Consider the following 17,500-nt stretch of genomic DNA (forward strand, 5'->3'; position numbering starts at 1 on the left):
CCCCCCTCTCTCATTCTCTCTTTCTCTCTCCCCTCCTCTCTCTCTTTCCTTCTCTGTCACAGGGCTGTTGAGGGCGAGGAGGAGGAGGAGGTGGCTCACATGGGCAACTCCATCATGTCCTTCTACGGCGCCCTCATCGACCTGCTTGGACGCTGTGCCCCTGAGATGCATGTGAGTGCCTGTGGACACACACACACACACACACACACACTCACACACACACACACACACACACACACACACACACAGCCCACACCACACACACACAGCGCACACGTCACACCTAACTACCATCTGATACATAATATAAAAAAAATGCTGACATTTCATTTATCTAAAAAGATATATAGGAGAATAGCAGTGTAAATGTGCTCCTGTGGCTCGACGGGTTTAGCAAGATGCTAACAGCACAAAGGTCATGGGCTACACAAACAGGGAGCAAGGAATATGACCTTTATTAACTGACCTTTATTAAACTGGAAGTGGCTTTGGGAAAAGTGTCTGCTTGAATGAGTAAAAGTAAAATGCAATGACTGTAAAGTCCTTGAAGGGTTTGAAAGTGAACTTCTTATCTGTGCCCATCAGCTCATCAGCAAGGGCAAAGGGGAAGCCCTACGTGTCCGTGCCATCCTGCAGTCTCTGGTGCCAACCGTCGACCTTGTGGGCATCATCAGCATACCACTCAAAATGCCCGTCGCCAATAAAGGTATGAATCACGTCACAGCTCTGCGGTCCAGCAGCTAAGCAATAGCATCGTAAACAGCTTAGTTACACTGATGTCACAATGTCACTCTGCCCCCCAGACCTGCATCCTTATTTGATGTCTCCCATCTGCCTCTTAAATTATTAACAGCCTTCATGCACTTCTGACATTGTGTCATACTCCCTCACAGCCTGCCGTCCATGTTTCTCTCACTCTGTCACTCTCTCTGTCTCTCTCTATGTCTCTCTTTCTATGTCTCTCTCTCTCTCTCTCTCGCTGGCTCTCTCTCACTCTCTCTGTCTCTCTCTCTGTCTCTCTCTCTATGTCTCTCTCTCTTTCGGTCTATCTCTCTATGTCTCTCTCTCTGTCTCTCTCTCTCTCTCTCTCACTCTTTCGGTCTATCTCTCTATGTCTCTCTCTCTCTCTATGTTTCTCTCGCTTGTACACCTGTTTTCTGTCTCTGTCTGTTTTTGTCTTTCTATCTCTCTGTCCCTGTCCCTATCTCTCCTTTTCTGTCACTCATTCTATTCATCCCTGTCTCCCCCTGGCTCTCACCTCCTCGCTCACTCTCTGTCCTTCTCTCCCTCTTCCCTGCTCTATTCCTTTTCTTTATTAATCGTCCATCCCTCTTTCAGACGGCTCGGTTACAGAGCCAGATATGTCGGCCAGCTTCTGTCCCGAGCACAAGGCGCCGATGGTCCTCTTCCTGGACCGTGTGTACGGTATATATAACCAGCACTTCCTGCTGCGCCTGCTGGAGGTGGGCTTCCTGCCGGACCTGCGCGCCTCCGCCACTCTGGACACGGTGAGTGGACCTCTGACGCCTCTACTACCAACCACCCTTCAACAAACACCATCCTTCTCTCTCTCTCTCTCTCTCTCTCTCACTCTCTCTCTCTCTCTCTCTCACCATCCCTCTCTCTCTCCCTCTGCCACTCTGGACACGGTGAGTGAACCTCTGACGCCTCTACCTCCAGCCACCCTTCAACAAACACTCTCCTTCTCTCTCTCTCTCACCATCCCTCTGTTTCACCATCCTTCGCTCTCTATCTCTATCTCTCTCTCTCTCTCTCTCTCTCTCTCTCTCTCTCTCTCTCTCTCTCTCCCTCTCTTACCATCCCTATATAACTCTCTCCCTCCGCCACTCTGGACACGGTGAGCTGACCTCTGACACCTCTACTACCAACCAGCCTTCAACAGCCTTCTCTCCCTACCTCTCTCTTTCTCTCTCACTCTCTCTCTCTCCCTCTCTCTCCCCCTCTCACTCTCTCCCTCTCTCACTTTTCTCCCTCTCTCTCTCTGGGCTCCTCAGCCACCCCCTTCACAAACACTTATCCACAGACAACTGATTTGAGGTTCCCCCACTAACTCGCTCTCACTTTCACAGTCAAATGAACTGAAAATGAAATAACTTATTTTTAATTGTGATAATGTGGAAATGTTTAGGCTAACATAACCACAGACTCATGTCTCAAGGCAAAGGTATAGTTATAGGTATGTGTAAGGCCGGTAGAAGAATAGATAATACATAAGATCCAGGTATTCTTTGAGATCTATAATCCATAAAGACATTTTGTATTGTCTGTCTGTGAGAGCAGTTGGTAATGGAGTGATGTTGCTCTTGACTGTGAGAGCTGTTGGCAGTGGTGTTTATTCAGGATGAGCTGTTGTAAGAGATGCAGTGTTTGTTGTGACTAACAGCTAAAGGTTGTACCGTGGTGTTTTGAAATGGCTGCTGTTTGAGCTGGCGTTCTGTCTAGTCTTCCTGTCAATAGAGCTCTGTAAATGGGGTTCTGTGTTTCTCTCTCTCTGTATAGCAAGGCCTCGCTCACACTCACACTCACACTCACATCGGCCTCTAGGGTAAACACTTGCCAGTTGGGCTGGTGGTTGACGTGGTGACAGGCAGAATTGGCAAGGGCCGCATTGTAGTCAACACACATCATCAAGTCAGTGGTGAGAAGCTATGCTAAGGTCACGGAATACCCCAGAGTGTCATGTAATATCCCTTGCTGTGCATTTAAACCATCTTTCAGAGCTGTGGTCCCATTAAACACGTGTAGTATACTCCTGTTGAATCCCTTTGCGTACCCTTTGCATTTGGTGTGGTTGTTTTGAAAGTAGTGTGCATAGGTTTATATTTATCTAGTCACTCTATACAGTGCTCACTGGTGTGTATGTCTATTCATGTGTGTGTGTGTGTGTGTGTGTGTGTGTGTGTGTGTGTGTGTGTGTGTGTGTGTGTGTGTGTGTGTGTGTTTGTGTGTGTATGTGTGTTTGTGTTTTGTGTGTGTATGTGTTTATGTGTGTGTCTGTGTCTGTGTCTGTGTGTGTGTGTGTGTGTCTGTGTCTCCGCCCTGGCAGGATTTACTGAGCACCACGGAGACGGCCCTGGCGATGAACCGCTACATCGGCTCGGCGCTGCTCCCGCTCCTGACGCGCTGCGCCCACCTGTTCTCCAACACGGAGCACTACGCCGCGCTCATCGACTCCACGCTGCAAACCATCTACCGCCTGTCCAAGGGCCGCTCGCTCACCAAGGCCCAGAGGGACGCCAACGAGGAGTGCATCGTCGCCATCTGCTCGTAAGGGACCTGCCGTTACCACGCTGACCTGCCCCTGTTTAAGGCTCAGTCAGCGTCTCAGGAAAAAAATAAACGCCCTCCTTCACCTCTGAACTATACCTATATACATCTAATTTATGTCTGTGCGAGTGTGTGTACACCTATATACATCTAATTTATGTGTACACAAACACTAGTCTGTGCGAGTGTGTGTACACCTATATACATCTAATTTATGTGTACACACACACTAGTCTGTGCGAGTGTGTGTACACCTATATACATCTAATTTATGTGTACACACACACACTAGTCTGTGTGAGTGTGTGTACACTTATATGCATCTAATGTATGTGTACACATACACTAGTCTGTGCGAGTGTGTGTACGCCTCTATACATCTAATTTCTGTACACACACACACTAGTCTGTGCAAGTGTGTGTACACCTCTATACATCTAATATATGTGTACACAGAGACTAGTCTGTGCACGCGTATAAACACTCACATTTCTGAGGATGATTTATTTATTTGAGAAAGTGTTTCGTACCAGTATGTGTGTTTGTTCACATTTCTGCATGAGTGTGTGTGTGTGTGTGTATGCATGTGTGTGTGTTTGTGTGTGTATGTGTGTGTGTGTGGGTTTGTTTTTAATATTTCTTTGTGTGTGTTGTGTGTCAGAAACCTGCGTCCCTCCATGCTCCAGCAGCTCCTGAGGCGTCTGGTGTTTGACGTGCCCCTGCTCACGGAGTACTGCAAGATGCCCATCAGGGTGAGACCCCACAGGAGACACTATAAATACACACACATACACACACACACACACACACACACACACACCTACTACTTAAAATAGTTGTAATGGGCCATCTCAAGTCCCCATTTTTTGGCCCATTAATTTCAGTCCATTCCGGCCAGCCAGACATTTTATTTCTCGTGTTCAGTTTTTGAGTCCATTGCTGTCACTCATGCAGCACTCACAGCAGTAAATTCATTTGGCGGACAATTTGTGCGTTATGTTTTATGAGGTGCAAAGCTACGGCCATCTTATCCGCCACGTTCTCCTCTTATTCTGCCAGCCCTGGCCTGTCAATCACACACCTCCTGACTGCCGGTCTCGTTTAGCTGTGATTGGGTACAGGTCTTATATCAGATGTGTGCTAGCTATTTAAAGGCTTAGTCTTTGATTATAATCCAATACAGTAAAAATCTCCTCAGATTCCTCTTGCTGTCCGTCCAGTGTGAGTGTATATGCACAGTCCTACCTCTGTCAAGGGGACACAAAGGGACCTGGACCGAACCGTATACTATTCCAGCCAATCAACATGTTGCTTTAAGACCATAGACAGGAGACACTATAAATACACCGTAGACTATTCTGGCCAATCAACATGTTGCTTTAAGACCATAGAAAGGAAGAAGGGGATTTGATTGGCTCTTTGTTAAGTTTAAATATCAACAATCGTTTGCCAAAACTGATGGCTGTGTTTGGGAGTTTAGTCTCGTCTACCCGGCCCAGGAGTTGGGGTTTGGAGCGCTGGAGGCCTACACAGCAGGAGGCAGAGAGCAAGGCCAGCAGAAGAGGGCTTTATAAAAGCTTTTCTCACTCTCTCTCTCTCTCTCACACACACACACACACACACACACACACACACACACACACACACACACACACACACACACACACACACACACATATACTCAGAACAAAAGAGGGCTTTATAACAGCTTTTCTCACTCACTCACTCACTCACTCACTCAAGTCCACATACTTTGCAAATGCATGTGTGCACATACAGTACACACACACACACACACACACACACACACACACACACACACACACACACACACACACACACTTCTGGATTTCACATAGCCAGTTGAGGCTGTCAGCTGGAGCTGGTGATGTGTCATCTCAGATCATCCCCCCTGAGAGAGCGTCTCTGTGAGGCAGATGACACAGCCAAGACTCCCTCGGGGCCGATGACACAGCCAAGACTCCCTCGGGGCCGATGACACAGCCAAGACTCCCTCGGGGGCCAATGACACAGCCAAGACTCCCTCGGGGGCCAATGACACAGCCAAGACTCCCTCGGGGCCGATGCCTCGGCCTCAGCTCCCTCCCTGCCTCCCTGCCTCCCTCCCTGCCTGCCTGCCTCCCTCCCTGCCTCCCTGCCTCCCTCCCTGCCTCCCTGCCTCCCTGCCTCCCTTCCTGCCTCCCTCCCTCCCTCCCTGCCTCCATTGCACCGCACCACTCCCACTCCCCATCCATCTCTAGGGTAGTCACTGAAATTACCCATCCCCATCCATCTCTAGGGGAGTCACTGAAATGGCACATAAAGCTTTGGTACCGTTCATGGATGGTGGATGACAGGTAAAGAGCTGGGTGGTGTTTGTAAACCTCACTTGATGTAAGGGAAATACAGGATCAGACGTAAGACTTAGGCTATTTCTACAGTAGTTCTCTTGCGGTACTGGATGTCAAAGGTCAACAAAACTGCACCTACACCAAATCGCATGAGAAGTTTTTTCCCCCTTGCCGTCACTTTAATGAACAGTTGACAATGTATTATATTTATTATTATATTATCTCCCCAGGGACATACATTATATTTATTTATTTGATCCTAAACTGTTGTGATATACTGCACATTTCTAGTTAAAGTACATTGAGAGCAACTAAACATCAAAACAAATTCCTTGTATATGAAAATGTACTTTGCCAATAAACATGATTCTGATTCTGATTCTGAAGTAACTGCACCTCAAGGGCAAAATAAAGAGATTTCTGATGGGATGTTCTCCTTGCAGCTCCTGACCAAACACACACACACACACACACACACACACACACAGACACACACAGACACACACACACACACACACACACACTCAGATTTCTGATGGGATGTTCTCCTTGCAGCTCCTGACCAACCACTACGAGCAGAACTGGAAGTACTACTGCCTTCCCACGGGGCAGGGGAGCTACGGCATCGCCTCTGAGGAGGAGCTGCTGCTCACCAAGAAGCTCTTCTGGGGACTCTTTGATGCCCTGTCCCAGAAAGTACGTCTCACACACACACACACACACACACACTCACCCACACACACACTCTTCTGGGGACTCTTTGATACCCTGTCCCAGAAAGTACGTTTTTAAGCACACACACACACACAAACACACAGAGACTAGCTTTTTCCTTTTTCTCTCACTCACTCACACACACACACACGACACACACACACACGACACACACACACACACACACACACACACAGACTTTCTCTCTCTCTCACACACCTAGACACACACACACACAGACACTCAAAAACACATACACACACACACACACACACACACACACACACACACACACACACACACACACACACTTACACTCTTCTGGGGACTCTTTGATGCCCTCTCGCAGAAGGTACGTTTCACAAACACACACGTGTGAAGAACTTGGGTGTTTCTTAATGTCTCTGTTTGTATTTAAAGTTTCCAATTTGGGCTTTTGGAAGTTAAATGCCTTTGTCTCTTTTCAGTAATTAGTGGTGTTCTAGTGGTGTTCTAGAGCACAGCTTGTACCAGTTCAATATTTATTCACGGTGAATTTTATTCATGAGGCAGAGGGAGGCTAGGCTGTGCACGCAGGGTATGGCACTATAATAAGACCAAGATTGGGCGTTGTCGTCTGCTGATGCTAAATAGAGAAAGAGTTTACCAAATTATTCATAAACCGTGACTTAAACTCAGATCCTCATCTTCTTTTGAAGTGAAATCAAAGGAGGAGGTATCCTCAGGTAACCACGCAATCTCTCCATGAACCCATAAGATTGAATGTGTGGTTGAGCGAGTGTGTGTGTGTGTGTGTGTGTGTGTGTGTGTGTGTGTGTGTGTGTGTGTGTGTGTGTGTGTGCATGTGTACGTTTATCTGTGTTTGTAAACTTCTTTGAACTACCTCTATCTGTAACCACAGAAATATGACTCGGACCTCTTCAAGCTGGCCATGCTGGGTTTGTGTTCCATTTCTGGGGCGCTGCCACCTGACTTTGTGGACGCCAGCCCCACCTCCACCTTAGAGAAGCAGGTGTCTGTGGACCCCCAGGGGAACTTTGACCCCAAACCCATCGGCACTGCCAAGTGAGTGACAGTGTGTACTGTACACACACACAGCCCCACAGACACACAAACAAACACAGACACACACACACAACCACACACTCAGAGACACTCTCTCTCTCTGTCACACACACACACACACACACACACACACACAAACACAAACACACACACAAGTGAGTGCCAGTGTGTACTGGACTGCACATCAATTCACATTACAGCCTTTCAATATCCACGAGCCACCATAGTAGTTTATTACAGATACATGCCTTTTGAAACTTTGCAGCATTTCCCTTCCGGAAAAGCTGGACTACATCGCCAACAAGTACGCTGAGCATTCCCACGAGAAATGGTCTTCCGAGAAGGTGGGTGAGCAAGCGACAATAATGGGGGCCAATAATTGGGGCCACAGCGAATGCATTCCCCTCTCAAAACTATTTCCATATCTCATTTAAACTCGGATGACAGAGATGGATGCTGTGTAGCTTGGGGCTATCTCCCTATAACAGACTCTCACTGCCTTTCTGTTGCAGTTGGCACTGGGCTGGAAACGCGGAGAGAAAGTGGACAACGAGGCCAAAACCCATCCATTACTGCAGCCGTATAAATCACTGAGTGAAAAGGTAATGTGTGCTTACGGCGAATGAACTGTGGTGAAAAATCATGCCGATTCTTTACAGTTAAGTTGTATTGGTACATCGAAATGAACATAATTTTCTTTTTTCCTAAAACCATCCCTTGTATTTTCCATCAGTTTTTTTACTTAAAAATATGCATTGTTGAATGAAATACAAATTGAGTGTTAGATGCCTGTATGTGTGTCTAGGAAAGGGAGACATATCGCTACCCAGTCAAAGAGTCCCTGAAGAGCATGCTTGCTTTGAACTGGAACATTGAAAGGACCAAAGAAGGGGAAGCCATGTTTCAGCAGCGGGAGAGCGAGAAACAGCGCAAGATCTCAGAGGTAGCCTCAGTACGATTACTTCTCAGAGGTAGCCTAAGTACGATTACTTCTCAGAGGTAGCCTCAGTACAATTACTTCTCTAAGGTAGCCTCAGTGCGCTTATTTCCACCTGGTCTCAGTGCTGTTCCACACAGCCTCGGGCCATGGTGCAGAAGAACGCTTCTCTTCTTTATGTTCAAAGTAATGTTTTTTTGTTTTTACAGAGTGGAGCATATACGCCAACACCACTGGGTCTGGACAATGTGGTTTTGTCTAGAGAGTTGCAGGTAAGTGATGGTGTAGCTCCTTGTGGCTGAGCTCTGTTAGTAACTACAATGATCAGAATTAAATTCGCTAAATACTTTTAACACCCACACAGAGTGTGGTGGATATTGTGGATGTAAATTACTACAACCGTTGCGACCTTTGACGTGGCCTTTTAACTGACACCGATTGGCTTCAATGCCATTCCAGATCTTCACACATTTTGAAATGTCAGCAAAAATGTAAAATGGATCCAGCTTTTCTAACGAGTACAGAGCCCTGACTCGAAATTAACAAGTCCATTCGTTATCCACACAGGGTATGGTGGAGATCGTGGCTGAAAACTACCACAACATGTGGGCCAGGAGGAAGAAGACCGAGCTCATGAGTAAAGGTTGGCTTCTTCTGTCCCCTGTTAGCCAGCGCAGAGCTTGCCTCGTTTGGCTTCATGCCACCTACTCTGTCCTTAATGTCCCCGAGGTGTGAATTGACTGAGCTGACTGCGGTGGGGTTTTGTGTTTCGCAGGAGGAGGCACCCACCCTCTCCTGGTGCCCTATGACACGCTGACGGCCAAGGAGAAGTTCCGCGACAGGGAGAAGGCCCAGGAGCTTTTCAAATTCCTGCAAGTCAACGGCTACGCCATTAGCAGGTGAGAGGGAGACAGAGAATGTGGCTAAGGCTGCTTACGCCATTAGCATTAGCAGGTGAGAAGGATACAGAGAATGTGGCTAAGGCTGCTAACTCCATTAGCAGGTGAGAAGGAGACAGAGAATGTGGCTAAAGCTGCTAACGCCATTAGCAGGTGAGAAGGAGACAGAGAATGTGGCTAAAGCTGCTAACGCCATTAGCAGGTGAGAAGGAGACAGAGAATGTGGCTAAGGCTGCTAACTCCATTAGCAGGTGAGAGGGAGACAGAGAATGTGGCTAAGGCTGCTTAGCGGATATAGCTAATGCCTCTGGCTTAGTATCCTGGGTGTAAGTGTGCAGGGCGCTGGGCTGTGGTGTGAACCATTCCGATAATGTCTTCCTTCCACTGCACTTACCTTTTATTCTGTGGGAAAATAATTTCAGCAATTTGTTCTGGAAAGGAAATTAAAGGAATCTTGAATTTCAAGATCTCCTAACAAACTACAGTTAATATAAAGCTGTAGCATTATCTCAGTCCTTATCATTTCCCCACAGAGGTCAGTGGGACATGGAGCAGGACTCCGCTGCTGCCATGGAGAAGAGGTTTGCCTCCAAGTTCCTCAAGAGGTTGCTAGGCTACGTGGACTCTGCCCAGGAGTTCATCGCCCACCTGGGTGAGTGCAGGGCCACGGAGCAGTGGGATGTTCCGTTCGTTAAAAATCGTTTTAAATCGAAATCTAAATGTTAGTCACGTCACCCATGTTTCGATTTTGCATGACTCGGCGTCACGCCATCATGTCTGTTCCTTCCTCCTCCAGAGGCCATGGCTTCCAGTGGCAAAACCGACAAGTCCCCTCACGAGCAAGAGATTAAATTCTTCGCCAAGGTATATGAACCACCCACGATGAAACACACACACACACACATATTCCTAAATGTAATATTGTGTAGCCTGGATACATTCAAGTCAAGTCTTTTATTGTCAGATACACAGAACAACAGAGTCGGACTGGGCACTGAAATTCTTAGTACAGGACACCGTACCACACTACCATAACATAACAAGACATAACATAACATAACATAACATAACATATAAGTACTCCAACATGATATAACATAACACAACATAACAATAAGTACTGAACATAAGATATACTCCTTTTCCCCGCCTGTCAGGTCCTGCTGCCTCTGATCGACCAGTACTTCAAGAACCACTGCCTCTACTTCCTGTCTACCCCGAGCAAGAACCTCAGCAGCAGTGGCTACGCCACCAACAAAGAGAAGGAGAGGCTCGCTAGGTACTGCTAGCCATAAGACTCCACAACCAACACAACCAAACATGTATTTTATGTAATGTACGCTGCACTGTGTTGTCTATTTATTTTATCTATTTATTTAATTTCTTTTTCAAATGTGTATACATTTTTTTTTATGTTTATGTATATACTTGCGTTTAATTAATGCTATTCCTACTACCTTGCTGCTTTGGCAATTGAATTTCCCTCACAGGATTAATACAAGTTTTATCTATCTATCTATCTATCTACTAGGCCCCTAAGCAGTCCGCGTCGACGCTTTCATTTCCCTTCATGTTGCTTGGCAGTTCGAATGATGTCGCACTTAAACGAGATCGGCCAGAAATGCCAGAACGAGCATCTTTGACATGCTCGTTTTTCTCATCTTTGTTCATCTCTCCTCTGTGATTTCTTTGTCCTCCCACCCCCCCCCCCCCCCCTCCCCCATCAATGTGTCCTACAAACTCTTGCTCTTGTCTCTCTCTCTCTTTTTTTCCTTCCTCCAGTCTGTTCTGTAAGCTGGCAGCTCTTGTCAGACATAGGATCTCTCTCTTTGGTAAGATAATAGCCCGTCTGCTTCAGTCTGACAGTTCATCTTTAATCCCATCTCTGCTGGGACTGTTAGATGACACTCCCTGTCTCTCTCTGATGTCTCTCTCTCCCTCTCTCTCTCTCTCTCTCTCTCTCTCTCTCTCTCTCTCTCTCTCTCTCTCTCTCTCTCTCTCTCTCTCTAATGATTCTGTGGCCAGGTAAAGATTCACCCACGATCGTGAGCTGCCTACACATCTTGGCTCAGTCCCTGGACTTCAGGTTCGATTTCACCCTCAAATCTGCCATTAAACCATGCAATTATGAACGTTAGTCTGCCATTAAACCATGCAATTAGGAACGTTAGTCTGACATTAAACCATGCAATTAGGAACGGTGGTCTGTCAGTAAACTGGTGGAGTAAGGCAAACCCAGGCCACAATTAGATAATTGACATGTATTTTTTAAATGCCTTTCAAGTTTTAGTTTTTCTAACTTCAACATGTGAGAAAATAAGGAATAACTCTCTCTCCCTGTCTCTCTCTGTCTCTCTCTCTCTCTCTCTCTCTCTCTCTCTCTCACTCTCCCACAGGACGGTGATGAAGTCAGGCTCAGAGCTGGTGAAGGCCGGCGTGCGGACGTTCTTCGAGAACGCAGCGGAGGACCTGGAGAAGACGGTGGAAAACCTGAAGCTGGGCAAGATGGCTCAGCGTAGCCAGATGAAGGGCATGACCCAAATCATCAACTACACTACCACGGCCTTGCTGCCCACACTCAATGCACTGTTCCAGCACGTCACCCAGAACCAGTTCGGAGCGGACCTGTTGGGTACGTACAACCATAGTCTTTTTGGTTTAGCGCTGTAATACTAAATCAGGGGTGCAGATAGAACTGGGGACGGGGGTCCCCCCCAGATTCATAGTGACCCTGATCCGTCCCGACCACTCTCCCTAGGCGACAATCATCAGTAACTAACGTTAAAAAAATGTTAGCGTCCCCCCCCTGTCCAAAAATCCCATCTGCACTGCTGTACTTAATAGTGTTCATTCATGTGCCACGACAGCCTTGTTTTTGTTCTGTACAAATACTTTAAGATACTAAGATAGTTCATTTGAGGTGTTACACAGTCTTGAAAGGGAAGCAGTTGTCTCTTTGGTAACCTTTGAAAGTGACCCTCTGTTGGGCGGGTCGATTGAGGTAGCGGTTTGTTGGTGGAACATCACTTTAATGAAACCCTTTTTGATCCCAGAGGATCTTTGATTTGGTTAGCAAAATATTTTTCAGCAGTTTTGGTTTTGTTAAGCCGTTTTTGACGAGCTGTGAAGTATCTGAGAAAAGTGAATATTGAATAATCAACAAGTTGTTTGAAAGGCGTATCAATAAACGTAAAAACACACAGTTGGGAATAGCCTTTAGTTTGTATTTTAATACCAAGCCCAATTGGTGGAGGCAAGACATTTTTACTCAATTAAGTGTCTAATGTTGCATAATTGACCACCCATTATTATATCTCACCGAGTGTTTCTCTGTGTTGAACAGCCATTGTTTTTCTAGTGTTACATTTTTAATTATAAGGACTGTGTCTAGAGTGTGCATCTGTACGTATGTAGAGTGTACTCAGAGACTTTTTCTTACTTTTTTCAGTGGATGATGTGCAACTGTCCTGTTATCGGATCCTGACGTGTCTCTACTCTCTGGGCACCGCCAAGAATTCATACGTTGAGAAGTATGACACCACCCTCTCGCAATGCTGTTAATTTACTTCTTAAACGATAATCACACGGCAATAACCACACAGCCCCTCGAAGCCACTCACCCCTGTAGTTAGAGTCGTTTCATGTTACCCGCAATAGCTGGTTCATCATTCCCGCATGGCATCTCATATTAAATAAGACACTTTGATTCGAGGTGACTTGGAATACGATCCAGTTATGTATGCGAACGACACCTCGGATCCTGAGTTTCCAATCTTATTTAAGGTGAATGTGTTACTGCTGTGTTTCTGGTGCGGTGGGTTTTTCTGAAGGGGGATAACTTTGTGTGTGTGTGTGTGTGTGTGTGTGTGTGTGTGTGTGTGTGTGTGTTTGGTGTTCCCTTCCGGGGTCCTCCAGGCAGCTGCCAGCCTTGGGTGAGTGTTTGTCCACCGTGGTGGGCGCCATGCCCGTAGCCTTCCTGGAGCCGCACCTGAACGCGCACAACCCCCTGTCTGTGTTCAACACCAAGACCCCGCGCGAGAGAGCCAGTGAGTCTGCCTGACAGTCGACGCTTGTAGATTAGCGCTTTTTTTTGTGATCAATTTTTTATTGACACCATTTATGAAGTCAAGACATTCATGCAGTTACGACTAAAGTATGCAAGACCAAAGTATATCAAAACATATATAGAAATTGGTCATTTAGATTTTTTGGTAAATGTGATGATCAGTGTGGGGGAACTTTGTGGCAAGTTTTTTCCCCTTTCCTCCTCCTCCTCTTCCTCCTGCCCCAGTCCTGAGCATGCCTGATAGGGTGGAGGAGATGTGTCCCAAGATGTGTCCATTTGTAACTAAGTTACTATCCCCTTCCCTCCTCCTCTTCCTCCTCCTCCTCTTCCTCCTCCTCCTCCTGCTCCAGTCCTGAGCATGCCTGATACGGTGGACGAGATGTGTCCCGAGTTGCCGGAGCTGAACGGCCTGCTGAAGGACATCAGCGACCTGGCCGAGTCGAGCGCCCGTTACTGCGACATGCCGCAGGTCATCGAGGTGACCCTGCCCATGCTGTGCACCTACCTGTCCACATGGTGGCAGCAGGGCCCGGACAACAGCAGCGACAGCAGCAGCTGCTGCACCAGCATCTCCTCCGAGCACCTCAGCACCATCCTGGGCCACATCCTCAAGATCCTCAACAACAACCTGGGCATAGACGACGCACCCTGGATGAAGAGGCTGGCAGGTGAGATAACGTTTCCAGCAAATTAAACTGATAGATAGATAGATAGATAGATAGATAGATAGATAGATGGATACTTTATTGATCCCGAGGGAAATTAAGGTCATCCAGTAGATTACACTTACAAACAAACATGAATCACAATAAATACAAAAAACACAATAAATACAAAAACAAAAACAATACACATAGGGAGAACATGTACACAGGGGGTGGGGTGTTTACATATAATATATACATATAACATACATACATATAACATCGAGCATTACTTGTAGTGGAAAAGTAGTAGTGCAAGAGTGTTCATGTGCATTTGTGGATAGTGCAAAAAGAACCTCAAACAACCTTTTCAGCCGTTGTAAATGGTGAGGTGAAGTAATACCTACACACGGATACGTATACATGTAAAAAAAATCACATTATGAACATTTGAGGGAGATGTGTCAAAACCAAATATCATGAACAAACTCCAAAGATGAGCTGGGCGCAGCAAGCCTTATGTGAGTAGAAAAAACAGAGAGAGCAGTGTGCATGACTTATCAGTACAAAAACAGGTGGTTTGCCTCAGCAAGAGAGTATGCATCCTGTAGGCCTAAAAATACAATAAAAATCTCCTCATTAAAATGTCTCTATCAGTCCCAAATAAACTAAGTTGCTCGTTCATCGTCCATCTAGCGCCTACTTTGTGTTGATAATCCATTAAGTGTCACTAGAGTCACTTTCACTTTCACCTCACTTTCACTTTCACTTTCAAGTGTCCCTAATGAACTAAGTTGCTCGTTCATCGTCCATCTAGTGTTTACCCAGCCGATCATCAGCATGGCGGGGCCAGACCTCCTGAAGAGTCACTTCCTTCCCACCCTGGAGAAGATGAATAAGAAGACGGTGAAGGTGGTGTCGGAGGAGGAGGCCCTGAAGGCCGACACCAAGAACGACTCGCAGGAAGCCGAGCTGCAGGTCCTGGACGAGTTTGCTGTGCTGTGCAGGGACCTGTATGCCTTCTACCCGATGCTCATCAGCTACGTGGACAACTACAGGTAGACATGGCAGACGGGGCTGTCTACATCAGTGGTTCTTAACCTGGGTTCGTTGAGCCACTCTCAGGGGTTCGGCAGGGGGCAAGACACATGCAGTATAGCCCGGTTCACACTAGCAATGTCGGGCAGTTTTTATACATACCTACGCTTTGAAGAAATCATATTTTATTTTTCAAATTACGAAGGGTTCGGCGAATGCACTGATGAAGCTTGCAGGGTTCAGTACCTCCAAAAAGGTTAAGAACCACTGGTCTACATGGATTGTTCCAGATTACAATTTACTTTATATATAGTACCAGTCAAAAGTTTGGACACACCTTCTCATTTTTTGAGAGGTTTTTTCTTTACTTTTATTATTTTCTTCATTGTAGATTAATGCTGAAGACATTTTAACTACGAAAGAACACATATGGAATGATGTACTAAACAAAAAAAGTGTTATCTACCATGAAGAAAATAATAAAAGTAAAGAAAAAAACGTCTCAAAAGACGAGAAGGTGTGTCCAAACTTTTGACTGGTACTGTGGAAGTGACGCACAGTTAGTATGCTGTGAATGTTGTATTAGAGTCGGTGATTTAGATTTCAAACAACGTAACGATTGATACGATGACCTGAAGCAATGAAAAGAATGCTGTGAATCCTAGCAGACCAATCAGATGCTTAAACGCGATATAAACACGGCTAATAAAAAGAATGCTGTGAATCCTAGCGGGCCAATCAGATGACCACATTCATGGGTGTTAATGATTTGGTGACGGGGGGATTTGTCGCCCGTGTGTCCAGATCCAAGTGGCTGAAGGAGCCTGATGCTGACACCACCATGCTCTTCAACATGGTGGCCGAGGTCTTCATTCTCTGGTGTAAATCCCATGTGAGTCTCTCTCTTTCTGTATCTCTCTCTCTCTCGCTCTCTCTCTCTGCATCTCTCTCTCGCTCTCTCTCTCTCTCTCTTTCTCTCTCTCTTTCTCTCTCTCTCTGTATCTCTCTCTCTCTCTCTCTCTCTCTCTCTATATCTCTCCCTCTCTGTTCATCTCTCTATCCCTTAAAAAATGGCTTGGGATGTGGTTGTGGTGTGTTATTCATGGAGGAGGTTAGGTGACATTGATGTCTCTGACTGTTCTATCTGAACAGTTCCTTCACAGAGGAACTCAGCTGCAAGCCTAGTGTCCCCCCTGTTGGGGACAATAAAGTTGCAATATTATACACTAAGTTAACTCAGTGTTAGCCTTATCCAGTTATATGCCTCTGTCCCCTCTTCCACGATGCAGAACTTCAAGAGGGAGGAGCAGAACTTTGTGGTCCAGAATGAAATCAACAACCTGGCCTTCCTGATTGGAGACTCCAAGGTAAAGAGACAGAGGTGGCCCTGTTGCCTTCTGTTACCCTATGGTCCCCCTGATGCCCCCACCCCCCACCTCAGTAACTGTGCCCTGTGTCCCCCTGATGCCCCCACCCCCACCCCAGTAACTGTGCTCTTTTGCCCTGTGTCCCCCTGATGCCCCACCCCCACCTCAGTAACTGTGCTCTTTTGCCCTGTGTCCCCCTGATGCCCCACCCCAGTGACTGTGTCCTGTGTCCCCCTGATGCCCCCTACCCCCTACCTCAGTAACTGTGCCCTGTGCCCCCCTGATGCCCCACCCCAGTAACTGTGCCCTGTGCCCCCGATGCCCACACCCCCACCTCAGTAACTGTGCTCTTGTGCCCTGGGTCCCCCTGATGCCCCCACCCTCACCCCAGTAACTGTGCCCTGTGCCCCCCTGATGCCCCCACCCCAGTAAATGTGCCCTGTGTCCCCCTGATGCCCCCACCCCCACCCCAGTAACTGTGCCCTGTGCCCCCCTGATGCCCCCACCCCCACCCCAGTAACTGTGCCCTGTGCCCCCCTGATGCCCCCACCCCCATCCCAGTAACTGTGCCCTGTCCCCCCCTGATGCCCCACCCCAGTAACTGTGCCCTGTGTCCCCCTGATGCCCCCACCCCCACCCCAGTAACTGTGCCCTGTGCCCCCCTGATGCCCCCACCCCCACCCCAGTAACTGTGCCCTGTGCCCCCCTGATGCCCCACCCCAGTAACTGTGCCCTGTGTCCCCCTGATGCCCCACCCCCATCTCAGTAACTGTGCCCTGTGCCCCCCTGATGCCCCACCCCAGTAACTGTGCCCTGTGTCCCCCTGATGCCCCCACCCCCACCCCAGTAACTGTGCCCTGTGCCCCCCTGATGCCCCACCCCAGTAACTGTGCCCTGTGTCCCCCTGATGCCCCACCCCCATCTCAGTAACTGTGCCCTGTGCCCCCCTGATGCCCCACCCCAGTAACTGTGCCCTGTGTCCCCCTGATGCCCCCACCCCCACCTTAGTAACTGTGCTCTTGTGCCCTATGTCCCCCTGATGCCCCCACCCCCACCCCAGTAACTGTGCCCTGTGCCCCCCTGATGCCCCCACCCCCACCCCAGTAACTGTGCCCTGTGTCCCCCTGATGC

General features: G+C 47.5%; 1 protein-coding gene across 5 annotated transcripts in view; it reads left to right on the forward strand.

The window, feature by feature from the left end:
• Nucleotides 1-17,500, forward strand: part of ryr3 (ryanodine receptor 3) — a 107,176-nt gene that overhangs the window by 66,008 nt on the left and 23,668 nt on the right. For all 5 annotated transcript variants that reach the window (XM_080853694.1, XM_080853695.1, XM_080853696.1 and 2 more), the window contains 25 exons: nt 63-171; nt 586-706; nt 1,339-1,508; nt 3,068-3,288; nt 3,950-4,040; nt 6,195-6,335; nt 7,255-7,418; nt 7,684-7,762; nt 7,931-8,020; nt 8,224-8,361; nt 8,565-8,627; nt 8,923-8,998; nt 9,131-9,254; nt 9,788-9,906; nt 10,051-10,118; nt 10,412-10,533; nt 11,037-11,086; nt 11,280-11,340; nt 11,651-11,886; nt 12,703-12,784; nt 13,170-13,300; nt 13,671-13,988; nt 14,782-15,022; nt 15,807-15,894; nt 16,292-16,369. In XM_080853694.1, the coding sequence (XP_080709820.1) occupies nt 63-171; nt 586-706; nt 1,339-1,508; nt 3,068-3,288; nt 3,950-4,040; nt 6,195-6,335; nt 7,255-7,418; nt 7,684-7,762; nt 7,931-8,020; nt 8,224-8,361; nt 8,565-8,627; nt 8,923-8,998; nt 9,131-9,254; nt 9,788-9,906; nt 10,051-10,118; nt 10,412-10,533; nt 11,037-11,086; nt 11,280-11,340; nt 11,651-11,886; nt 12,703-12,784; nt 13,170-13,300; nt 13,671-13,988; nt 14,782-15,022; nt 15,807-15,894; nt 16,292-16,369 (3,181 nt within the window). The remainder of the gene's footprint in view (nt 1-62; nt 172-585; nt 707-1,338; nt 1,509-3,067; nt 3,289-3,949; nt 4,041-6,194; nt 6,336-7,254; nt 7,419-7,683; nt 7,763-7,930; nt 8,021-8,223; nt 8,362-8,564; nt 8,628-8,922; nt 8,999-9,130; nt 9,255-9,787; nt 9,907-10,050; nt 10,119-10,411; nt 10,534-11,036; nt 11,087-11,279; nt 11,341-11,650; nt 11,887-12,702; nt 12,785-13,169; nt 13,301-13,670; nt 13,989-14,781; nt 15,023-15,806; nt 15,895-16,291; nt 16,370-17,500) is intronic.

The sequence above is a fragment of the Sprattus sprattus genome (assembly GCF_963457725.1).
Source record: "Sprattus sprattus genome assembly, chromosome: 16".
NCBI lineage: Eukaryota > Metazoa > Chordata > Actinopteri > Clupeiformes > Clupeidae > Sprattus > Sprattus sprattus.